At 36.8% G+C, this 27,341-nt stretch overlaps 1 protein-coding gene across 3 annotated transcripts in view; it reads right to left on the reverse strand.

Annotated features, from left to right (window-relative positions):
• Positions 1-27,341, reverse strand: part of LOC107565878 (brain-specific angiogenesis inhibitor 1-associated protein 2-like protein 1) — a 59,981-nt gene that overhangs the window by 5,254 nt on the left and 27,386 nt on the right. For all 3 annotated transcript variants that reach the window (XM_016251168.1, XM_016251167.1, XM_016251169.1), the window contains exons 3-10: positions 21,737-21,798; positions 16,507-16,578; positions 14,005-14,139; positions 6,993-7,133; positions 6,786-6,891; positions 5,417-5,636; positions 1,932-1,991; positions 1,352-1,520 (exon numbers count right to left, since the gene is read on the reverse strand). In XM_016251168.1, coding sequence (XP_016106654.1) covers positions 1,352-1,520; positions 1,932-1,991; positions 5,417-5,636; positions 6,786-6,891; positions 6,993-7,133; positions 14,005-14,139; positions 16,507-16,578; positions 21,737-21,798 — 965 coding nt within the window. The remainder of the gene's footprint in view (positions 1-1,351; positions 1,521-1,931; positions 1,992-5,416; positions 5,637-6,785; positions 6,892-6,992; positions 7,134-14,004; positions 14,140-16,506; positions 16,579-21,736; positions 21,799-27,341) is intronic.

Genomic DNA, 27,341 nt, shown 5'->3' on the forward strand with positions numbered 1-27,341 from the left:
TGAGCACTCTACACCCTGACCAATAAAACACAGCCTCCGCTTCTCTTGAACAGGACAATCTCCTTTCCTGCTTGACATCTTCTAATACAGGGCAATCCTGCTCCTGATCCGCTGATCCACTCAGACATGAGGACTGCAACTGTATACACGTCATGACACAGCCTAGACACTCTGACACACATACACACCTATACCTGAGAGAACTTCACACGAGCTTCTGTTGCTCCTAAACTAAGATGAATTCAATAAATACAGCCTAACAGCATTTAGAGCAGAAATAGACTTTTACTTTTCCTGACAGTGATGCTTGTCAATAGAACACGTACCACTGCGATGTCAAGGTGTTGCTAAGCGTTTGCAACAGTGTTCTGAAAGGCTAATCACAGTTCAATATGTAAGGAGTTCATTTGCAAAAACTGATAAATGGCACTTTAAAAAAAAAAAGAGCTGATTGCCGTGCATTATTCTCTACATGTAGCGCGATCTGAACCCTAAACACGTTTTGTCCAAAAAGTCGGTCTTGTCCACTTTCAAGGCTTCACGAGTTCACGTTTCACTGCAGAAGCTGACAAGTGCCCTTGCTGTTTTTGAACAGAAGCCGATAAGTCCATTTCAGCGAATCAGCGCGCTGTATTCAGGTCAGGTGACAAGGCTACATTCACTTTGAAAAGACGTGCTAGCTGAGAGGAGTTTCGTCAAAGCTGACTAAAAGTGATCGAGGATGGATAATTTAGACGAACTTGATGAACCTGTGATATCTTCTTCAGGGAGAAAAAGGGAAATAAAAGCTGAAAGGTTTTCTCGGTAGCTTGCAAAAGCAGCACGTTACACTGATGAGGGAAACGCTCCGTGTGCTGCGTGTAATCACATCCATACAGTTTATGATCACAACAACAACAACAACGTTTGTCAGGCGTCTACACCGTCATCTGAGGAGATTACAAAGATTAAACCAGTGTTTTTTAAACTCTAAAACATGAAATGTGGAGTTACCTGCTTTTGCTATAAAACAAACTTTTAATATGTAAAAAAAACCCACTTTCAATGAACTTTCATTTAGTAAATTACCTGTATTTGTTTAAGTTATTATGACTTAATCAAAACAACCCAACTGCAGTTTGATTGATATTACTTGGAATGCGCAATAAAAAAAACCCTGTGATTTCTGGAAGAAAAAAAAAATTTAATAAAAAAGGATTTTTTGGTCTATTTTATTGCCTATGAGGTGACAATCATAAGTCAAACACGGATCTACCATAATCTCAACGGTATCTACGATCCAAGCGTGAAGGGAGGCCAGCGAAAGCAGCATTCAGGTTGTTAGATGAGGAGGATTATGAGGAAGACTGACCGGGATTTCGTATGTGGAGGAGTATGTCCTCGTCAGACTCTTGGTGGAGCTTCTCCTGACGGGCGAATCGTTGTAGTCCGCTGGAGGCAAAACCATCATGTCGTCCTCTGGGTCCTTCTGCATGAGGTTGGCCACGCTCTTACTGCGCATCGGAGGATTTCCAGCAATACTGGAAAACACAGTCATGTCACCATCAAAACACTGATCCCATCCTTTCATTAGAAGAAACTTTTATTTACAATGCATGTTATTTGTCCGAATAGTCGGTTAGTAAACGTGTTGCGAACACGCATGTTATAAGCTTTGGTCGGTATCAAAGGAAATCTCCTCAACCAGTGATTCCCAGGGCATGGTTTAAATCTGCTAAACTACTCCCAAAGAATTATGATCGCCTTCTAAAGGAGCCCTTTCCTCAAACATAAAAACTTCTTTTTGATAGAAGCCTCTTGCGCTCACCAAGACTGCATTTAACAGTAATTTTGTGAAATATTTTTTACAATTTAAAACAACTGTTTTCTGTTTATCAGAGCTAATCAGGACAACAAAGAGCCGTGTTAGTGTGTGTGTGGTATCGAATTACCTGTTATTTACCGCTGGCTCTGTGTATGCGCGACAGTAAGATGATGGGAACCAGCCCCGCCTGTAAAAACACACACAGACAGAGAGCACAAGTCAGATGGAAAAAAATAAATAAATAAAATAATAGAGAGAGCTGATGATTTTATCTGGACCTGGATAAATGTCTGCTCAGTGTTTACTGAACACAGTCTGGGATTGTGGGACATAAAACACTGAGAGAAGCATTTTGAAAGCAAGCTGAAGATGGAGAGTTGCATTGCGTTCTCAAGCAGAGGGCCGTCATCTGAACGTGCAGCGGTGAGAAGTGACAGTAAATGCACACAGGACGGCCTGTCATTATTTAAAGCACAATGGCAGTGTTTGTCTTGGTGTGGCCGTTTTTCTCAGGAATTATGTTTTTGTGATCCAAGGCAATGTTAATATTGATGGGACTTCTACAACCCCCTCCACCTCTGAAAGGCAAATAACATCTTGCATGGAGTTTTATGTAGACTCTGAACATGGCGGCACTACTCTCTGATCAAGTGTACCAGCAGAGACTCGACGACGATAGCCTTGTAAAGCCTGACATATGAAATATTTTAAAAAGTTTGTCAAACATGTATCTTATTTGATACATCAGGCTTGTATGGTTCATAAAGCATGATATACGAGAACATGGAGCTCAAACACAATGAGGAAAAAACTTTAAGAGGCCCAAATTGAGCAGAAATATACTATTTGGTGCAGTTGCTGATATTTATACGGCCAAAAAGTAAGACGAAATTGTCATAAAAATATCAGTATAAATAATATCTGATATACATGGCTTTCAATAATATGTCTTAGTAAGATGATATCTAAATGCTTGGATTGTTTTGATCAAAGCTCAATGCAATGCAATACAATGACCGAGAGATAAACGTATAAACATTCCTCAAAAGCCCGACAGATCATATTTGATACATTTTAAAATACCTTTTCTAAAAATACGGAAGTTGTTTCAGGCCAGTAAATGTTCATCTAGCGCATCGTCTATCTAACTCCGACTGGATTGGTCTGAAAGCAGAACGTCATATACACCTAGGATGGCTCTGGGGTGAATAAAACACAGCCGAATTTTCATTTTTGGGTGAACTAACGCTTTAAGGGTGAGAAAATGACAATGTTCATTTTTGGGTTGATTATTCCTTTATAATTGATATATTATTATACATTTAAATAATATATAATAAACTTTATAATTATAATAATCAACTATAATAATACGCAAAGTTTCCCAGTTATCAGACAATAATGTATTGACCGCCAATATAAAAGTGAACCTCAACCAAAAATACCATTAAAATAGAAATACTGGCTGCGCAGCGGTCGCAGGTCACATATTCAAAGCAGCACCCAATGCATTCAGTCGTATTGAAGAGATGCAAATGAGGGATTTATTGGAAGGCAAAGGAAAATCGATTAGTTAAGTTTGAATGGTAATTTTACTACTTGTCTTCATCCTGAAAGTTTATTAGCTCTATTCCAACTTCAACTTCTGACTTGACTTCTGTGGCAAAGCTACTGACGGCTCTGAATGCATTCGGAGCACACCCTGTCTGTTTTGCCATCTGGTAGCATTCTCTCAAACCAACAACATCAGTTTTTGGCAGGAATGCTGGCATGTTCAGATGGCTTTCTCTGCCATAAATGAGTTATTCTGATTACGTCTCCTCCACCTGCTGAAAGTCCTCAGGTCCTTAGGGAGACTGTGTTCTGCATCTCAGATAAGCGGCCGCCCCGTCTGCTCTCTCGAAACAGGGCTTGACGTGGCTTTGACTGACACCACAATGAATGGGGTTTTCTTCTTCACAGCTGGTTTGCAGACTGGCACCAGCAGCTGAGCACACATAACATCTCTCCACCTCCTGAGCCACTTCGGTACATCGGAGATGCACTGACTGGCTGATGTTCACTAGCCAAACAACTTCACCTGCACATCGTTCTTAAAAACGCATTTTTAATTATGACTTTGGCTTCCAACAATAATCAAGTGTTAGCTGTAAAGCCAAATCATTATTATTAGGGCTGGGTAAAAAAATATAAATTTCTCGATTTTGAAACAATATCGATTCATAAATCTCAAGAATTGATTAATCTAGCCCAGGGTACCTCAATTAGTTTTCGCTGAGGGCCGAATTCTGCCAACAATACCAAGCCAAGGGCCACTGACACATATATATATATATATATAATTATTATTACAATTATTTTGTTTTGTTAAAATAATCACAAGATGGTCACAAGATGAATATTCAGATTTTCCCCCCAGTCTGTTTTATTCAAACAATTATGAACATTTTTTCATTTAGATACAGAACTTTGCCTGTTGAATATTAAAAACAAATTAACAAACAACAAATCTGGATCTCCATGTCTGCCATGCAACCAGACACGACGTGATGAAAAGTATATTTTCCTTGTAGTTTCTGTCCTAACCAACCGCGACAGCGACACGTGACAATAAGCGACATGGGATTCTATTTTAGGAACGTTTTTTATTTTCTGCGACGTCGTGGCAGCAGGAACAACATACAAACTATGACAGTGATACTCTCAGGTAATGATTATGTGCTTTATTCAATGTTAAAAGTGTCTAATGTGAGTTTGAATATTATTTTGCATTATCTTTATAGCCATAGTGAAAGCAACAATAGATATTTTACCTCAGATTTAATTAATTTTATTGCGTTGCGCCGCACCGCTCGCGTCCGGTGTAGACACGACGTAAGTTAATGTAGCTTTCTCATGCTGCGTTTGCATTTTCATGCCACATTTGAAATTAGCGAGGGCCAGACTTTTTTCTCTCACGGGCCGGATGTGGGCCTGTCCGATAATGAACGGAAGATTGCAGTGCGCCTCCCATCCAATAGATTGCAATAAGCTTTGTGATTTGTTACTTTTGATATGAAACAAAGTCTCAGATTTCAAATTATGTCCACTTTATTACAATATTAAAATCTTAAATGCCGTTTCGGGGCTGTTTAATGTGGAGTGACAGATCGCTGTGAAGCAGTTACAGCATGAAATAAACATGAATGAACATCTGAAGGTGTGTTAAAAGAAAGAGTACAACTTACTGAAATCCATCTCCTGTCTCATGTAATCGCTCAATCAGTGTTTCAAACGCACAAAGACGACAATAGCTTGTAAACAATGTCACCTAGCGTCACGATGACCATGAACTCATTAGTCAGCTAGACAAATTAACTCTAGAGAGGAGCATTTTGCTAAATATGCACCATATAACATTTTCATTAATTAATTTATTTTACTGTTCTTCAATATTTAATTGAATAAATCCGTAAAATTCAATTAAATTTAAATGCAGACAACCACGATTTAAATGTTGGAGTAGAAATATAATTATGTAATTTAAAGTTGAAGTTAGTATTATAACTTTAATATTACAAAAACGTTATTGAGTATATTTTAAGTGTTTGCACATTTCAACCTTCCACTCACTGTCTTTCAGTGCTTTTCTGCAGCTCTCCGTACAGCCAGCCGTCCCTTTCGTCAGGAATCAGCAGTGTGATAATGTCTCCTTCTTCAAAGCTCAGCAGCGTGCTGTTGTTTCCAGACTTGTGGGGGAAAATGGTGCGCACTTTGGGTCTTTTGTCTATGTGGTTGAGGCCAGTGGCCATCGACACAGACCTAGACAATGCGTTGTCCTCGTTATTGTAGACTGGAGGGGAAAAGACAGACAACACGTCTCCCAAAGTCCTCAAAGCTTCATTTTTAATGATCTAAATGAGTACAGAAGTTGCAAATTTGACATATCGAACAATAGTTCTCTTAATTTCTAATTCACTGCTATTTTTTTTTTTACAATTGTAACGCGACACATTTCGAAGTGAAAAAATATTCAACAAGAACGAAATATTCATCACGAACTGACTGAACTGTAAAACATTCAGCATACGAATGCATCAAAAAACAGTGCTGTTATTGTCAACTAAAACTAAAAAAAATTAAAAAAAAAGTTAATTAAAACAAAGCTGAAATAAAACAATATAAATATTCGATTAAAAAGAAAACGAAAAGAAAATTTGAAATGACGCCTTGGCCACCAATAACGTTTAAAATAAAATGCTTAATAATAAAAATAAAATAAAATAATGGTAATAAATTGAAATAAAGCTAGTTACAAATATTTAAAAATAATAAAATGACAAAATTACGAAAACTAAAATGACTGAAACTAAGAAAAAAAACTGAAAATATAAAAATAAAAGCTAATTAAAAACATTAATAAATACTATATTAATGTATAAATAACACTAAAATAACACTGACCCAAAAAGGCCTATTATTCTATATTATTTTGCATTTTATATTATTAATCTATTATTCTACATTTCTATATTATATATTAAAGCTATAATTGCTGATATAATTGCTAATTAAATATTAATAAATACTATATTAATGTATAAATAACACTAAAATAACACTGACCCAAAAAGGCCTATTATTCTATATTATTTTGCATTTTATATTTTTAATCTATATTTCTACATTTCTATATTATATATTAAAGCTATAATTGCTGATATCTGTATGTTAACTGGTATTAAAATGACATTAAAAAGGTTGAAATTCCTGCATCAACTACAACCGCAGCATACAACAATGACTAAATAGCAATTTAGCTACTGGAATGTTTTTTTTTCTTGCCTACACCGTCTTAATGACATCTCCTAAAAAGTAAAAGGTGGAGTCATGCACAATAAAATTATGAATGTGTTTTAGGAAAGTAAAACGGTCAAATGTAAACTTTTAGATTACAAGGCGAGACTGGTACAATAAATCTACGTAATGATTGAGGTAGTACCTGACTCTCTCTCCTCTCTCCTGGAGGACTCCTGACTGAACATGTTGGCCAGGGGACTCGTCTGAGGAGGTGCTGGCGGTGCAGGAAACATTGCATCTGAGTTGGCCTGTACAGGTACAGAAAAACGCAGGTAAGAATTCATACAAGACAGGCCCTCTGTACTCATGTGTGAGCACTGTATAGTGTAGGAGCTGGTGTCCTCCTCACCCTGTTGTAGCGCTGGAGGGATGGAGACGCCTGTGGAGTGCGTAGACCTTCAATCATGGATATCACACTCTCAGGGACATTGGAAGCGTCACTACATTTGTCCTGCCAACTGGTCAGGTTCTCCGTCAGAAGTTCTCGAGCCTTCAAGAAAACAAGACTAGTGATTTTTTTCCAGCTGGTAAATGATAAAAACCTTGACCACGTGCCATTAAAAATCCATTCAACTTTAAAGTGTGCACTGAACTGAAGCACACACTTATAAATTGGCTTACTGCATGGACGGTCTATTTATAGTTTATGTTCTTGGTATGAATGGGCCTTAATTCTAATGACACCATCTTTGTTTAAAAAGGTCATATGATGCGATTTCAAGTTTTGACGGCATAGAGGAACTAAAATAATGTACAGTATTTGAAAAATAATGTGTTTTTTGAACATTAAAGCATGTCAACATATTCTGTTACACCAAATACACAAAATAATGATCTTTAAAAAAAGCATTGTATGACCACTTTAATGAACTCATTTTTGTGAAAACCTCAAATTTGACCAAAACTGAATTTTTTTTCACTTCTTTTGCCTCAATATTATACCGTGTGCATTCACTCTCAAAATGAATGCAAAAAGTCACTTCCAGGCCTTTTAAAGACATCAGACCAGCACTAAACTGTTTATGAAGTCCATTAGGGCTGGGCGGTATATCGAGTTTGTACGATATATCAATATTTTCTTTATAATGATTCGATATGAGGCAATACTGTTTATATCGATATACAGTAGTTTGATAAGAGCACATCTGAAAATATAGCGGAGGACACAGACTGAGCTCCTGCAGAAAAAGTGCATAATCCAATTTGTTCTTAACATGTGACAAGCTTCATATTAAGGCCTTTAAAAACTGGTAAGTCATAGTTTATGGTTTCATTTCGCATATTAGTTTAAGCGGCTCGGCCGTCATATGCTCTGACAGAAAGACTGCAACAGTAGTTTGATAAGAGCACATCTGAAAATATAGCGGAGGACACAGACTGAGCTCCTGCAGAAAAAGTGCATAATCCAATTTGTTCTTAACATGTGACAAGCTTCATATTAAGGCCTTTAAAAACTGGTAAGTCATAGTTTATGGTTTCATTTCGCATATTAGTTTAAGCGGCTCGGCCGTCATATGCTCTGACAGAAAGGCTACGTGTGCCGCTGGCAGAGACACAGGCTACTCGTGCTGTTTAATGTGTTTGAGATGTGCTGTCTTCCTGAATGCATTACTTACACAGGTATATTCTCCATCGGTAAATGTTAGAAAGCCATGGAAATATTTCCAAATTCTGCTTTAAAAGCCTTATTTTTGTTTTTAGATTGCAATGTTACAATGTTAGAATGAAATGTGATTTTAACCCTTTTTTGCACGCAATATAAAGGCTTAAATGGTTACATTCACTTTATTTGTTTTCATAGCCTTTAATATGCATTGTTTTGTTGGACAACATTGGGCGGTAAGTGAAATATATATATGTAGATAGATACAGTATATCGCAAATCGGCTAAAAAATACTGAGATATGAATTTTTGCCCATATCGCCCAGCCCTAAAGTCCATACGCTGATGTTTTTCGAAAGTTTAGCAGATGAGGCCTAGAATACAGGAGAAAATCAAATGGTTCAATAAGAATCATCATTTATTTATATAGCTCCCATACATTCTTTCATCAGGAGACTCACTCGAGGTCAAAACTGATCAAATATTCTACACAAACAGTAAACGTCACGGTCCCGAGGCACAGCTGGGGACTGTAATCTACACGCCACACCGGTTACGACATTTCCTGTCTGCAATAAACCGCTGTATCAATTGTTAATGAAGAGGACGGGCCAGCCTGTTATTCTGTTGCTTTTCAAGCACAGGTGCTGCTATTAACGGCAAAGGAAAACAATAAAAGCTGGTGATGCAGGAAGGGGCAGGGTGGGTGGTCCTCGTCCTTATGACTGATTTTAATCCACTTCCTCCTTTGTGTGTATATAATAACATATTCCAGTCAGTCTGAATCATGCGTGTTTAAACAGACCAACACAATCTACAAATAAACCATCCACTAGACCAAAAAAAAATGGGGGACTAGTTGCCTGACAATCAAACAATCTTGATATCGCTTTCAAATTCTCTCTCACTCTTTTTTGCTTTAATGCTTTAAATCGAATCAAATTAGAGAAGCCCCCTAAGAAACTGTCTGCTTGGTGTCTAATGGATGTGACCAGCTGAATTATAATGCATTTCCTAAGGACAAACTAGTTGATTTTGAAAAGATGTACTTCTATGTGTGAAGTGGGCTGATTAAAAACCAAACCCGCACACATTGAGGGGCTTTCTCTTACATGCAAACATTGTCTTGTCTGGCTGGCACACAGACACACAGTCTGGACAGCAGAGATAACAGCTGCATTTTCTGCAACATTACAGATGAACACACACAGAGTTAAAAGCACCAGCCTATCTGTCCAGACGAACACGTCCCAGAGAGCGGTGATGGAAGCACGGGAGACGGACAGGGGTGTAATTTGTCCTGTTTATCATCACAGACCCGTGATAAAGTCTGTTGCTATGGACACCTTCGTCCTCCCTCTGTGGAGAAAGGTAAAAGAAACAGAGGACACGGCGCACATGGAGGAGAAGAGATGGGAAACACTCCATTCCTGCCCAAACGGGAAAACCTCAAAAAGACAGATGCACACGGGATGCATCGTAGATCTGTCCTAAACCCTAGTGAGCGGCCACGCTGTCTTCATCACATCCTCATCCGTGAATGATTTTAGCAATAACACACCTCACAACTGATTCCTATACAGTCTGACATGAGCATGTTGCTACATGCTAATAAACATAAAAGTCAACAGTCACAGTCAACATAAAAATATTGGGCAAACCAGTCTGGTTCAAAAGTCTGGGGTCTGTGAAAATTTATTGATGTATTTAAATGTTTTAAAATTTAAATTTAGTTTTATTTACAAGCCCCAAATCAAATCAAATAACACAAATAAAAGAAATCTCTTCATATGAACAAAATAAGGCTTTGTCTGTGCTCTTAACATTTAAAATTAGAGGCATTTTAATCAGGATCCAAACAAAGATGCTGCATACATGCAACACGAGCCGTTTTTAATCTAAATTAGATTGTATAATTCCGAAAGCTGAAGCAAAAACAGAATGGTTTGACAGTTTTGTGATGCTATGCATAAAAAAGATCTGCATGAAACCGAAACAGCAGACGAGCTGAACGAGACGCAGATGCACTCTCTGCCAGCAGGTGGCGCTTAAAGCCTTTCCTTGGCAAACCAGTCTGGTTCAAAAGTCTGGGGTCTGTGAAAATTTATTGATGTATTTAAATGTTTTAAAATTTAAATTTAGTTTTATTTACAAGCCCCAAATCAAATCAAATAACACAAATAAAAGAAATCTCTTCATATGAACAAAATAAGGCTTTGTCTGTGCTCTTAACATTTAAAATTAGAGGCATTTTAATCAGGATCCAAACAAAGATGCTGCATACATGCAACATGAGCAGTTTTTAATCTAAATTAGATTGTATAATTCCGAAAGCTGAAGCAAAAACAGAATGGTTTGACTTCAGTTTTGTGAAACTATGCATAAAAAAGATCTGCATGAAACCGAAACAGCAGACGAGCTGAACGAGACGCAGATGCACTCTCTGCCAGCAGGTGGCGCTTAAAGCCTTTCCTTGGTTTCCGCTGTAAACAAAGCAGCGCTGCACTTATGAGCTTTAATATGCATTATACAGAAGCAAGATGAAAAGAAAACATACCATCGAAAGACAGAAATTCCCCTCAGACATGCATTCATATAAACTCTTACCCCTAAATGAATCGTGATTTGTTTAGCATCTCAGCCGATTTGAAGCGTCACAGATTTAAATAGATTTTCAACCGGCTCGCGATTAATCGTTACTTCCCTTCTTACAACCCAAAACATTTGAACAATTCAAACCTTTCAGTATTGTATGAAATAAGCATAAACTTCTTTCAACTTTTCAAAGTATTCAATTAAAAACAGACAAAACAAACCAGTAAAACTGTACTACCTGATACCATCAGATACTCTCGAAAACGGTACTATTTAGTGAGAAATGACACCAAAAGCTTGTCAAGAGCAGCGGAGACGGATTACGAGGAACGCGGGAGCGCTGAAATATCAGGATGTCAATGATGTGCTGTCTGGAACAAAGGGAAGAGGTATGTCTCTCATCGCAGACACCGCCGTGACTGGCACATCCATCCATCATCGGCGAGAGAGAGTAATCTGTCAGTAAATTCCACGCTGAGGTGAGACATTAGCCATCAGGGTGCAAACACACTGAGAAAAGCAATTCATCTCCGCAGGCCTCATGAAAAGGGTCTATGCAGAGGGTCATAACCAATACATGCGCCTTTAGTTTTCATATCAGAAGATTAGGGTCAGAATTCATGTATAGTTGTTTGCTAGTGGACTTTATTTATATAGAGATGGATCCACTACTACAGAACAAAGTTTATGGAGGTACTTGTGTTTGTGTTTCACCCTCATTCAATGCTACAAGACAACTAGGGATGCAACGATTATAGATTTTGTTGGTACGATTATTGTCTGAGGAATAATCACGGTTTTACGATTATGACGGTTATTATGCATTTATTCATATCCCAACATTACTAATGTATAAAATCACTTTTTAGATATTAAAGTGTTATTTATTGCTGGCTTTTGAAACAGAAATAACACAGTAACCAACAACACAGCACAAAATTATAATAACAAAAGACAAACAGAAGTCCATCTCTCCCATTGGACCTCTGCTCTGTAAACATCCACGACAGTATTCCTCTTTTGAAAATAACTTGGTTCTTATCGTCACGTCGTGCATTAAAATCGTTCAATGTACAGCAAGCCGTGCATCATCCCTTATGTGTTCGCTCTTTAGCAGCAGTTTTTTACGGCAATATTTAAATGACACCCTGATCATTCTTGGCGTACCCAAAATGGTCCCACACTATCGACAGGCATTTCTCTGGTGGAAGTAAAGCTTCGCTGTTTGGTTCCTCGGTCACAGTTCATCTAATGTATGTACTAGTAGCCTCCGTGCCTCTGATAAGCACAGTCATACAATGTATTGTTGGCTATTGCTACAAATATACCCCAGCGACTCAACACTGCTTTTGTGCTGCAGGCTCACATATGGCTTCTTGTTATCAAGATCTTTAGTCTATATGCTATGCTTTGTTGAAACCGGGGGAAAGCGTTTAAAAAAGAAAGAAATAAATAAAACACGTTTATTCTGTGGCACTTAAAAAAATAATTTGGAGCCTATTTTTGAAAATTTATAATGTTGACCCATACAATGTATTGTTGGCTATTGCTACAAATATCCCCCAGCGACTCAACACTGCTTTTGTGCTCCAGGCTCACAAATGGCTTCTTGTTATCAAGATCTTTAGTCTATATGCTATGCTTTGTTGAAACCGGGGGAAAGCGTTTAAAAAAGAAAGAAAGGAATAAAACACGTTTATTCTGTGGCACTTAAAAAAATAATTTGGAGCCTATTTTTATTTTGTCTGGAGCCCTGATATGAACACAAGCCTGCATCTGATATCATCCAGTGACAGATATTCAACTATGTGGCCGAGGGAATGTCCAACAAGCTGCTATAACTTAAATATATTTATAAAACGGACAGTTCCCGCATTGTCAATACTGCATTCCAGAAAGCGCCGATAAGATACCAATATTTTATGCCACAGCTAATACGCTATTGAATACACACAGAAATATTAACTAATATTTTTGTGATTTTAAACAATATGGCTAAATAAATAAATAATTAAAAATTAAATACTAATTATTATTATTAAATATAAATATAAAAATGACTAAATCAAAATAAATATAACTGCTATAATATTTAACTGTAAAATAAAAATAAGTTTGGCTAAGTAATGGCTGTGTTAATTTCTTCAGTTTCAAACGTTAAACCATTGAACTTTAACTTGGGAGGAAAAAAGCAGTTCTCTTCTGTTGAGAAGTGCTTCTCATTAGAAATATGGTAAGACGGCTGGCGCATGTTAAACATTTAAGCAAGCCAAACTCAGAGCAGACACAGAGATGAAGTTCGTGTGGAAACCAAGCCACTCTGAGACACTGAAAACACAGATTCATCGTGTAGGAAGAAGTGCGTTTGACCATTCACGCACAACCACATTTTCACAGGCTGTGAATGCCGTTCATGATGAATGTGGATACAAGCATTCAAAAGAAGCCTGAATTGAAACAGCATGAAAACTGTTATCGTTAAATCATTTTAGTATCAACATGGTACCGAAGTACAGGTACATTTGGCATCTTTGTTCCAGCCATAAAATAAAAGTGTTTTTTTTTTAAACACCACATGTTAAGGAAAATTAAAAACAAAACAAAAAACCATCACTGAAATGCAATGCAACTCAAAAGTACCGTTTTGACCCGAATATAAGACGATGTTTTTTTCTTGGAAATACATCTGAAAAAACGCGGTCGTCTTATATTCAGGGTCTAGACTTTGACATGTCAATAATACACCCACAACAATAGGTGGCGCCAAATACACATAAAAGTGTGCCGTGAAATACGTAATGTGTGTTGTAAAGACCGCGAGTAAAAACAAAAGAGAAAGAAAAGCTTACAGCTGCATGAGTCGTGACTGTCACGTTAGCCTGATGCGACCAAACTCCCTTTGTGATTTTAAAACGTAAGACAGTACCCAGATTTGAAGACTACAGTAAGATTTAACTTCTACTGTTAATAAGAGTTTGGTAGGCTACTATTAGATGCATAGCCTAAATGTCCTAAATCCCCCAATAAGGGGGGTCGTCTTATATTCGGGCCAATACGGTATTATTACATTATAAACAGAACAATGCATTATTTTTTTAACTGTAAATAAAAACATGAGCACATGTGTAGGTATATACAGTATGTGTGGCACAAACCCACGTACCTCGTTCTCTTTACTCTCATACTTCGAAGCGTTCTTTCCTTGACTTTTCCTTTTGAGTTTCTTCAGGTCTGACTGCGATCTCTCCAGCGAGTCCTGCTTCATCTTGTGTTCGGTCTGATATCTCTTAAACGTGGCCTGTGGACAGACGGTATTAGATCAGTGTCACTCGGGGGCGTGCAGTCATGTCCATACACGCACGGTGTGTCAGTGCAGAGACGAGTCTGTTTGACTCCTGTGTTAGATGTAGACAGGAAACAAATAGCGTGACATGAGTCTGATTTTCACTCCCCATCTCTGAAGATAATGCCGTTTTAGGGCACATTTCCCACAGGCATACAGCATCTGCAAAGAATCATACGAGGACACCAGCATTGGGAACAAAGTAATGCCACTACTAACTAAATGTTTCAGTGGCGTGACCGTAGTCGTTTTCAAAATAATCAAGCTTTTCCTGTTACCACCTATGTTTTCCAACTAGCAGCACTGTAGCGTGACATTGTACGCATTGTAGGTCACATTGTAATGCACACACACAGCCTTATAACTGAGAATGCAGAGGCAACAATCAAATGCAAATATGCTCCCTCGGTCTCTCTAGCACTGGGACGTCTGATTCATTTTTGCAAATGAGGCCAGAACAGAAGAAACAATTCACTTATTCGTTACCTACAAGTGTTCCTCAAAGACCCTGCAGGGCATTTCACATAATCTTTGTTGTAAAACCAATACAAAAAACATAGGTAATACTGCTGTTTGTCACTACGCTTTCAATTTAGTTTGTATGAATTAAGATGTTCTTAGCATCAACAGTTGTAATTACTTGTAATTAAATCACACACACACACACACACACACACACACATATATATATATATATATATGAAGAGTTTGGTTCCAAAATGCTATAAATCCATTTTGATTAATTTGAGTAAAAATGTGTTTTCTTTACCAAGAAAGTGGCAAGATGAAAACCACTATTTTCTGTTTCAAACATTCACATAGCATCTTTAGGTTATAATAACATTAAAAATTCAAATACAGATTTTGATTTTAAAAACATTAATGGCATAAATAAAAACACTTACTCTGACAAGCTACGCAATATCACGTTCATAATCGAATGCGACTCATCTGCGATTATGAAGGCGATATAGCAGTGATCTACGGCTCTGTGTATTAAATGCCGCTCCATCTGAAAGCACGTGATGGAGATTTACTACTGATCACAGAACCGGCTTTACTGACGAGATGCACACGACAATCACATGCCATTTATCGTGCAGCCCTAAGTTTGTTTGTTGATCACAAAGTACAAAATAGATTAGGAAAACTAGGATGCCGGGTGTGTTCAAAGCACCGCCATTACTGTCTACAGTGTGTGGAATGGTGCGCTGTGATTGGTTGTTACTGTTTACAGTGCGTGGAATGGTGCGCTGTGATTGGTTGTTACTGTTTACAGTGCGTGGAATGGTGCGCTGTGATTGGTTGTTACTGTTATATTATATTATGTTATATGTTATAGTATATATATATTACAGTATTTTGAAATTTAAAATAATCTAATTGTAAAATATTTTAAACTGTAATTTATTTCTGTGATGTGCAGCTGTATATTCAGCATCATCACTCCAGTCTTCAGTGTCACATGATCTTCAGAAATCATTCTAATATGCTGATTTACTGCTTATTTCTTATTATCGTCATTAATATTATCAATAAAAACAGTTGCTTGATATTTTTGTGGAAATCAAGATAAAAAAAAATTCCGGGATTCTTCAGAAAGTTCAAAAGAACAGCATTTATTTGAAACATTATAAATGTCTTCACTGTCACTTTTGAATAATTTAATGCATCCCTGCTGAATAAAAGTATTAATTAAAAAAAAAAAAAAAAGGTTGTTACTGTTTACAGTGCGTGGAATGGTGCGCTGTGATTGGTTGTTACTGTTATATTATATTATGTTATATGTTATAGTATATATATATTACAGTATTTTGAAATTTAAAATAATCTAATTGTAAAATATTTTAAACTGTAATTTATTTCTGTGATGTGCAGCTGTATATTCAGCATCATCACTCCAGTCTTCAGTGTCACATGATCTTCAGAAATCAGTATAATATGCTGATTTACTGCATTAATATTATCAATAAAAACAGTTGCTTGATATTTTTGTGGAAATCAAGATAAAAAAAAATTCCGGGATTCTTCAGAAAGTTCAAAAGAACAGCATTTATTTGAAACATTATAAATGTCTTCACTGTCACTTTTGAATAATTTAATGCATCCCTGCTGAATAAAAGTATTAATTTCTAAAAAAAAAAAAAATACTGACCACAAACTTTTAAACGGTATTGTATATCTAAGTTTAGCACTTCTGTTGCAAAAATAGTTTCCAAAATAGTTACCACATTACCCCCTTAAATGATCTTTAATGCATTTATCCTTTATACAAGTATTTCAAGTAGCTTTCCTATCAATGATGAACATACGGCAGCTCACCGTCATGTATTTCACATCCATCTCTGTCTTCCTCTCCAACTCCGCAATAACCTCCCGATGAAAGCGTCTGAACTGTAGAGACGGAGAGAGAAAGAAATGAAAAAATAAACAGATACAAACTCCACTAAATGAATGATAACGGTTTGGCATGAAAGTCAGCTTGTGATGAAACACATACAAGAACAGAAAACGAGGCAACCGGATGATTCGGCAGGCTGTTTACAGTTGTTGTATAAGCTAAAGTGCTTATAGAAGAGATGAGTCACAGACAAACAGAGGGATACCTCATCATCATGGCTACAAGTGCGCCCACCTGCCCCTCACTAATCTGCTTTTGCCCCTTTTTTAAGTGAGATCCCACACTCCCAGTGTTTGCCTACACTTCCTGACACGTCTTCATTCATGCATGTCTTCATTCAGAAAAATGCTTCGTTTGTTACAGCCATTTAATGAGGAATCACTGTTGTGTTTTAGATGTGTCTGCCCTATATTCAAGAAGACATTCTTGTTTCATATTTTTAGGTTCTGGGTGCAATGTAGGCTAACACAGTAACCTGCACATCTGATACAGAAATGAACCTGTAAATGTCATAATGTGTAGGGCTTTGATTAATCACATAATCCAACCGCTGATGTGTCTTTCCAGCCATAATTATGAGAAATCCTCATGAAATCTGCACAACCATCAGTATCGGATGATAAAAGTATCTATCTGTGCTGCTGGACATTACTATGAAAGCAGCCAATGATGAGAGCCGATTTTGCCCCGTCAATAAATATGCGAGAGAAAAGAGTGTCTTAAAATCTCAAGTAGGGAAGAAAATGTCTCGGCTGAAAATTACAGCAGATGTGCTATTTGAAGCATGGAAAACAAAACGTATTCAAATTTTGTTTAAATTATGCACAAAGCCGCAGTGCAACAATATCAGAACGCACCCATCCCATTATAATCACTGAAGCTGTCACAGTGTCTGCAGATTTACACCGTTTCACACAACAGTCCTGTGGTTCAGAGCTCACTGCACAGACTTCTGAACTCTCACGGATGTTATAGCGGACTTGACTAGACTAGATAATAAAGTATACTGTCTGGTCTATAATGGGTTTAGATTTGTCACATCACTTGCTTGCAGCGTGCAGTGTACTGAACAGCAGTAGATGTGTCATATGCATATGAACAGCTCAGCTGGTCTTTTTCTAATCAAGAATCTGAGTAATAAATTAAAGCAGGTGTTGAAATGTTACAGAGAGTAAAAATATAAAAATACATCGTAGCAAAAAAGAAAAGAAAAAAACACTCTTCTATGTTGAGTTTTCTCATTCAGGTAAATTACTGTCACGGCAGAGCAACCATGTGAACAATCTAACTTCAGTCCATAGTCTTTGTATTTTGATGAAAAAGAATTAAATGATTCAATGTCTCCTTTTGTTTTCCAGTTTACTGTGACATGTCGGTGAGTACATTTTCAGTTTTTGGGCTAGCGTTTTAATTATATTTTAATTATTGCAGTCGCCATAATTGAGATGTTCATTCAAGCCTTATTCGGTTTGTGTCAGAAAAACAGTGGTGATTAAAATACAAGTTATTTGCCTTTAATTATAACAGCAAAGTGGACAGATGCCCCATCACAACTAAGGGCTTCAACTTAGACTATCTGAATAAAAGCTTAAACGAAATCTTTTCATCATGACTGTAAAGTGATCGTATCTCTTCAGAAGACCTGGATTAAACCGCACAATTCATGCTGATTACATTTATGATGAACTTTTTTTAAACTTTAAATTATGCCAGTGTACTAAAACTGATGTATGTTAGTATTCGTTTTAGGCCTTAGCGTGAACACTAGGGCTGCCCTCGACTAAAGATTTTTCTGGTCGACTAGTAGTCGTTCATTTGAAGCATTAGTCGACTAATCGCACGTTTATTAATAAACCATTTAAATCATGCTAATGTGCCTTTTATTGCCTACATAGCCTAATAAGTGCTCAAGCACACGCATAAAGCTTGCCACAGCACACCGGCAGAAGTAATGATGATGAATGTGTCAGGGAAAAACATTAAGATTAAACTGCATTAACATTTTAATAACCTATTGATAAACTAGTGTTTTCTGTGATTTCGGCTTAAGAGATTAATTCGGCGACACTGACTCGTCATCTTCACAGTAGTGGATGCGCCTGCATGCAGTTTCATACGGATTACATAATCTGAGAATAGGCTATTTGTTTTTTCAGTTCATTTGAAAGTAGACATTTCACTCTCTATAGATATATTTTTCATGTCTGTAAGGCAAGTATACATAGAGTTCACAGAGGCCGAGACGGCAGAAAGCGCACCCTGTTTGCTTTCATTATTTTACAAAAGCGCAATGTTTTGTTGTTATAGTGAGTGCACACAACTAAACATAGAGGCTTTACAGATTCGAAAGATGTATTACTCTTATCTGTATGACAAAAATGACGGAGTATTTTAAGAGTAAGTGAGCGCACCGGCGCCTCCGTCTGTCATGCTGTGAGCGCACTACTGTTCAGCTTCACACTCCGCACAAACACTTGAATAGCGCACTTTTTCTAGGTTAAAGGTGCAATAGGTGATTGTCTTCAGAAACATTTTTTGTTATGCTGGTTGAAAGTCTCTTCACATCGCGATAGCAATCATTAAGTTGAGTGGTCTTAATGTATTTATCTGTATTTATATATTCTGTGGAAGGCGTAGGACCAAGAAATGTTCGTCCAATCAAAACGCTCGGTCCGAGCGTTTTAGTTGGCTTTCCTACCTGCCTGTCAACGTATGTATTAGCATACCTCTGCGTGCCGGGTTCGCGCAGACAGGATACGTTATTAGCACATTCACGCACACTGTGCAGAGCGAGAGAGAATGGCAGACAAACATCAACAACCTGATCTTCCTTCCTGGTATTGTAGTACTTTTAAAGTTCTCTCACCGGTGAATGACACATGATGTAGCCCAGTAGCCGCGTTTCCACTGTCGCGTTTCTCCGCGTCTGGAGAGTGTCAGCGCCGCGGATCATTTCATAAAGTTAACAGCTATAACACCAGCAGACACCAGTTCTCCTTAAAGACTTTTAAAATAATTTTTGTTCAAAACTCACTTTCAGATAGCAGCGAGTGTTTGAAATAACTTGATCCGATGTGGATTATGATCAGCATACAAGGCAGAAATATTTATAAGCGATGCAAAAGACTATGCACGCTATCCATTAATGTTACCATAGTAAACATGGTAAATATGACCGCTTGAAGAAATCAGACGTCAGCTTCTTACTCGCCATCACAATCGTGTACAATCGTATGTCATAAAAATTGTATAAAAAAAGCTTTTATAAAAATATAGAAATGATCATTCTTTCTAAATGTAATGTATATAGGTACATATAATGTATATAATGACTACAAATAAACAGAAACAGACTCTACTGAATAAGTGGGTAGGCTATGTTCATACCGCTTTATTTCTGTGTGACTAAATTTCAATCCCAATAAATTAATTAATTATGATCAATGTATCACTTATTATTGTAAAAAAATCGATGCTTTTGGATTTAAATGAACTCACTTTCAGATAGCAGCGAGTGTTTGAAATAACTTGATCCGATGTGGATTATGATCAGCATACAAGGCAGAAATATTTATAAGCGATGCAAAAGACTATGCACGCTATCCATTAATGTTACCATAGTAAACATGGTAAATATGACCGCTTGAAGAAATCAGACGTCAGCTTCTTACTCGCCATCACAATCGTGTACAATCGTATGTCATAAAAATTGTATAAAAAAAGCTTTTATAAAAATATAGAAATGATCATTCTTTCTAAATGTAATGTATATAGGTACATATAATGTATATAATGACTACAAATAAACAGAAACAGACTCTACTGAATAAGTGGGTAGGCTATGTTCATACCGCTTTATTTCTGTGTGACTAAATTTCAATCCTAATAAATTAATTAATTATGATCAATGTATCACTTATTATTGTAAAAAATCGATGCTTTTGGATTTAAATGTTTAACAAAGCACGCAAACAAACGGCCGCTTTTATCATGTTCGTTTTGTGATCGCGCTATTTCCAGTGACTTATTTTTTATTAGTTTTCTGATAACTTCTCTTTGTTGGTGAAATGATGGGGTTGCGTGACATTGTTCCTGAGACGCGTGTAAAGGGCAGGTTTTAGTGAAGCGCAGCGGAGCTTCTGGCCCGACGGTGGAAACGCAGCGTGATTTTGGCCTCGGTGCTACAGGTCCGAGGCTATTAGCCCCGCCCGGCCCATTTAAAGCATTGGCTTGCACTGGCCCGACAGTGGAAAAGTGGCTAGTGGTACCCAATTCCAGTCCTCACGCCCCCCGCTCTGCATATTTTGCATGTCTCGCTTTGTTAGGGACATTCGCTTTCAGTGCTATCAGGCTAAAGTTAGCATTTTCCAAGATCTCCTACTGCACCTTTAACATTAGATTTAGCGGCCATGTTAAGTTGCTACTACTTACATATTTCAGATGATAAGCCATATTTGAGGTCGATGAATGATAGGCGAGCGTTTGGATTGCGTGACCTCACCACTTCCTGTGGATTTTTTTTTTCTGCGAATAAGCGACGTCGACCAAGCCTCTTCTCATCGACTAAAGGTTAGTCGACTATTAGGGGGCAGCCCTAGTGAACACTGTTCTCAAACTAGTATAGGTTCACAATACTGGCAATGACATTAGTTATCATCTACCAAAGAAACAAATGTTGGGAATGGCATCGGTATCACAATCCATGCCTTCGTCAGGCATTTAGGAATGATCAAGCGTTATCAGATTTGTGAAAATGATCTCAGATTTGACTGAAGCTGTTTAAAGACGGCCTGTCTTCACAGGTTGCAGTCAGCAGCTGCACTAGCAGGAACAGCCGTATCATCATGCGGCGCTGGGCTCAGGTGCATCAACAGGCATGTTCAAACCTGCTCTGATAAAAAAAAAACACTACAATCTAACATGCAGTAGGTGTGTCCACTGTATTCCTCTACCCTTTCCTGTTGTTTACACTAATAAGACTGACTGTGCGTCAATGGGAGAGTTCATAAAGTTTAAGGGAAATGGGATGTTTGATAAGCGATTAAATTGCAGATGGCGATCTTATGTTTGGGTGTGTTTGAATGTGCTTTCGGTCAGCCTAAGAATGTGTTTACAGCAAGGAAACAAACACTGATAAAAGGACACACTCACGTTCTCCTCCAGTTCTACATTGACTTTCCGATGGACGTCTGAGATCTCCATCAAGACGACCCCTAAAGACAGAGAAAAACACTTATCAGGCTCTCACACCAATACAAAGGCCATTAACACGTCCATTGTTTTTAATATAATAATCCACAGCAATCCCCTGTCTAATAAACCCCCACAGCCTTGTTTTCCAAGAACAGTCCTCCCTCAGAGCGGCTACTGTAATTAAAACACATTGTGCCAGCACAGATATTTCTCCCAGCATGCTCCTACCCGCTGTAATCAAAAGGGGATTAAAATGCAAAACCGACGGCATAAATCAGAGCACTTTATATAAAGGATCCGCCCACCACACACTTAGTCAACACTTATTTGAGAGGCAATTCTCAAACAGCCTTAAGAATTGCATTTGATGGTTGGACAGAGAGAAGGAGGGACAGACAGCGAGTTACTGCTCGCCTTGAACGCAAGCTAATTCTTTCTGACATCTGCGGAGAGATTTTATCCCTTCCCTAGAGACTGACGCGTGCAGATGTGGAAGAAGGAAATAAGAGTGTTTTCAATAGAAACAATAATACAATCTTTCCGACTCGCTCTGTGTCGCTCTTCAGTCGTCTGTTCACATGTCTTCTTGGGTCAAAGTTGTGATAGGCTGGTTACTGAAGCGTATGATCACACTGGTATGATAGGAGCCGAGCCAGGGAGGAGTTTGCCCAGTGAGCGTTTGTCAGTGTTTTCAACCACATAATGCTTAGGTTGTTTAATGTTTCAGACATTTAAAATACACATCACTATAAACCATTAAACCAATAGTAATAATAATATACACCGATGTATATGGAAATGGCAGTAATAAACCTCTCAAACATAATTAGATTTTTTTTTCACGTCAAACGCACATTGTATGTAGCCTACCTATAAAGTTCACTCTATTTTTCTTTCTGGTTACGAGCCACTTACTTTCATGTCTTTCAGAAGAAACGGATGAATTCACATGCTGTAAATCCGACAGGCTACTACATGGTAGCACACATACCCCCTAAACTAAGCCATCACCTGTGATCATTATGAATTAGTTTGAGCCACAAAATACATTGACTTACATATATTTGAGAATCTGAATATCTACAGGTTTGGCGTGAATAATTTTGCATGCATCATTTGACCGGTGTGCCGGACATGTTAGGTTTATTTGTGGCCACGACATATAACTCGTAAACTCGACATGTTTTTGTAACTCGTGTGTTTTTAACAAACTTTTGTGTATTTGACAGTTTATGTGCGATAAGACATGAAAGTGTGACAGAAGCTTTCTGTGCGTGTGCTTCGGATGTGTGCGCTCAGAAAACACTATATCAGAAGTTTAAACTATTATGGCTTTAAAACGCATGATTTCAGCGCGATATACACGATAATCAAAACCAAACAGATGTGTTTTATCAGATTATCTGACTTTCAAGCTGAAAAGGAACAGCCCTATTCTGGAAAACAGGCGGGGAGCAGCAGCTCATTTGCATTTAAAGATACATGCACGAAAACAGCTCGTTTCTGCTTCCTCTCAAAATGGGCATTTTTAAAATGATATAATAAATGATCTGTGGGGTATTTTGAGCTGAAACTTCAGACACATTCTGGGGACACCAGAGACTTATATTACATATTGTAGAAAGGAGCATAATAGGTCATCTTTGACTCAACACTATTAAGATTATTAAAATATTAACATTTTATTCTGAATGAAGAGTAACTATTATATTATAGTTATTTGTCATTATTATAACTATATTGCGCTCCTCTCCGTGACAGCATGAAATTTGAATAATTTGTTGTTATCAATATTTGTTGAAGGAATAGCCTTTAAGAACATAAAATAAATTAGTTACAAGAAAAAACACTTATTCATTCCTTCCATCTATTAAATCCATTCACGGATGGTTTCTTCTTTTTATTTAAGTTTTGTAGCCTATATATTATAACTATTGTTATATATTTACTTTTCAGCTTCATTAGAACTAGGCAATGTCTATTTCTGTAGACCTACGTCAGTAAGTGGCGATAAATGAGCGTCTGATTTACGTAGGCCAAGCAAGCTAAAGTTAAATATTTGACTTAACTGATTCATTAATATCACTGAATCATTTTCAAATGAAACCGTGAACATGAAAGAAATTATTCATTCACTTAGGCCTAAGATTTGTTCACAAACAATTATTAATTCCTCCACAAAACACCACACAATTATTATATGTTTATTATATAGACTATTAATTACTTGAAAATTACTGTAGTAATTAATACAAAGACACTAATTTGGGCAAACAGCACTAATGACTTGTTTAGGACTTGAAGCTTAAATTTGAGGACTTGCAACTCGACTTGGACTTGCCTGTCTTGACTCGAGACTTACTTGTGACTTGCAAAACAATGACTTGATCTCACCCAAAAAAAATCTCTAATATAGGCTGATATTATGGTAATATATTATGCATCCTTATTGCTTGTTGTGGCCAATTAGAGGTCTGACAATAGTTGTTTTAATCTAATTATTTTTTTTGCTGAGGGTAGCCGTGGTGCCTTTGAGGAGGAATTTAGAGGCAACATGTTGGAAAGGGTTTTAGCATACTGAGAGTGTAAGAGTCACTGGACTGTAACATTAAAGCACAGCATGTCTTATTGCTAGAATTACTGTTTTAGATGTGCATTTCTAAACTCATCTCCAGTGAGGTATCTTTGAAAAGTATCAGCTAAAAAATATCAAAACCAAATAAACATGACTAGATAAACCAGTGACTTCACTGACCTATTAATCGACCATATATCACTGAAAAAAAAAAATAACTTGGAAAAAAAATAAATCCTAATCCTAACACATTTTAAGTAAATTTTACTGCTCGAATATCAAGTTCAACTTGTTATCATCAAGCAAAATATACTTACTACTGAACTTATTATTCATGAAGAAATTACATCTAATTGCACTCTAATTAAGTAAATATATTTAATTTAGAAGTTGTGTTTATTTAAAGTAATTAAGTTTATTTATTATTTTCTAATAATGCCTTGCATTTATCAAAATATTAAGTAAATCTTACCATTTACTGAAGTAAATAAGTAGATTTTATTATCTATTTTTTGTTAGAGATTTACATTTACTTAGTTTTATGAATATATTACTCTCTATGATTATGTAAACGTTGCTAATTTGTTTTTGATTAATATAACCACATTAACTATGTTCATTTTGTTTCCCACTTTCCTGCAGAGTTGAGCTCTAACCCTAATCAAACACACCTGAACAAGCTCATCAGGGTCTTCAGGATTACTAGTTACAGGTAGTGGGTTTGATCCAGGTTGGAACTGAACTCTGCAGAAACATGGACCTCGAGCGCCAGATTTGAGAACCTCTGGTCTATACCTTTATCACAAATCACACAACTAAGACTAAATTTAACAGTTTATTTTTGCAACATAAATAAAAGTGAATCAGTCACATTCACATGACCTACTAAAGCCTGGACACAAGTTTCTAAAGGTGCATTGAGTAAGAAAACGTGTTATGACCGACATTAATCAACAAAACATGCATACCTCCACTGGTATAGAATGGTAATATTTTGTCTATTGAAAATATAAAAAAATAAAGTATGACTGAATGCTACTTGAAGTGTCTGCTGTTCTGTAATTCAATTCTATCTCCATTACCAACATGAGCTGCTGTGCACAGTTCCGACCCCAGGAGGTATAAAACATAGAAAAAAAATTATTGATTATACTGATTACTTATTGACATAACCAAAACTGCATCCAACATGAAAACCATCAGTCTGTCTTCCTCCCCACATCCCAAGTGTTCACAGTATTGGCTTGTCATACTGTAAGAGTTAGATCACTCTGTAAATGAACAGACATGATTTGTGATATTAAAACAATGATCTAAAACATTTAACCACAATTGTATATTATGCAGTGAAGAATAAGGTAAAAATAACAACAATAATGATATATCATGCAAATCTTTGCATAGATTTATGCTTACATTTTACAATTAGTCACTTAGCAGACGCTTTTATCCAAAGCGACTTACAAATGAGGACAATAGAAGCAATCAAAACAGAAATAATATGTAAGTGTTATGACAAGTCTTGCCTGAATATGAGAATTGGACCAATCACTCCTTCTGTATGGTCTTCAACTTACACTCTGGCTTATTCTGCAGTGAATCCAAAGCCTTCCTGTTGATAGAAACGTGTGTTCATAAGACTTTGCTTTTTAACCAACAAATTACAGATTGTTTGAGCAAAAGAAAATATTTAATTGACAAGACTGGACTCGCATGAGAGGCCTTACACTTAAAAGTTCAATCAAGTTGAATACCATCATAAAGAAGCATAAAAACACTTTTACTAACAACTTTCTAGTCGCACTGATCAAAATTAGTCCTATACAACAATCGCTGGTGGCAACAGGTGCTTTAGGTGTTACGTCCTAGGCCTGGGTAAGAAATATCGATTATCTCGATATTAATAGATTCTCATTTTTATGGAACGATGTCGATTCTTAAATCCCAATAATCGATTATTTTAGCCTGTTTTCAGTTAATGGATGGAACGTTGAAGCGGACGGAACGTCCCATCCAATATATTGCAATAAGCATTGTGTTTTGGTACTTTTAATATGAAACAAAGTCTCAGATTTCAAATGACAATAAATGCCGTTTTGGCGCCGTTTAATGTGGAGGGACAGATCGCTGTAGCGCCTCAGTTCAACAGACGCGGCAGCGCGAGGCGCACGTGAACTGATCTCCTCCTCCACTTTAATACCAGTTTCAGCACAAAATAAACATGACTAAACATCCGAAGGCAAGTTAAAAGAAAGAGTACAACTTTACAATCCGTATCCTGTCTCATGTAATTGCTCAATCAGTGTTTAATCCGCGCAAAGATGTCAGTATAACGGCTTGTACCAATGTCATGTAACGCGCATTTACCTCAGAAAAACATATTCGGTGTCCATAAACTCATTAGTCAGATAAAAAAAAATGTACTGTAGAGAGGGGCATTTTGCTAAATATCCGCACCATATATAAAATATTCATTATAAATGTTACTGTTCGTCAATGTTTAATTTATGTTTGAATAAATCCATCAAGATTTTATGACAGCCACCATTATGTTTATATATAAAAAAAAAACAGAACAAATTGAAGCAGAAATATTATTATGTAATTGTAACTTTATTTTAAAATCTTCAAAGACGTCAATATAACGTCTTGTAAACAATGTCACGTAACATCACATTTACCTCAGAAAAACATATTCGGTGTCCATAAACTCATTAGTCAGATAAAAAAAAATGTACTGTAGAGAGGGGCATTTTGCTAAATATCCGCACCATATATAAAATATTCATTATAAATGTTACTGTTCGTCAATGTTTAATTTATGTTTGAATAAATCCATCAAGATTTTATGACAGCCACCATTATGTTTATATATAAAAAAAAAACAGAACAAATTGAAGCAGAAATATTATTATGTAATTGTAACTTTATTTTAAAATCTTAATTAAGTGTAATTTTAATAAATCAGTCAATTTTAACCTTCAATAT

The sequence above is a fragment of the Sinocyclocheilus grahami genome, unplaced genomic scaffold (genome assembly GCF_001515645.1).
Source record: "Sinocyclocheilus grahami isolate Dianchi unplaced genomic scaffold, SAMN03320097.WGS_v1.1 scaffold1032.1, whole genome shotgun sequence".
NCBI classification, from domain to species: domain Eukaryota; kingdom Metazoa; phylum Chordata; class Actinopteri; order Cypriniformes; family Cyprinidae; genus Sinocyclocheilus; species Sinocyclocheilus grahami.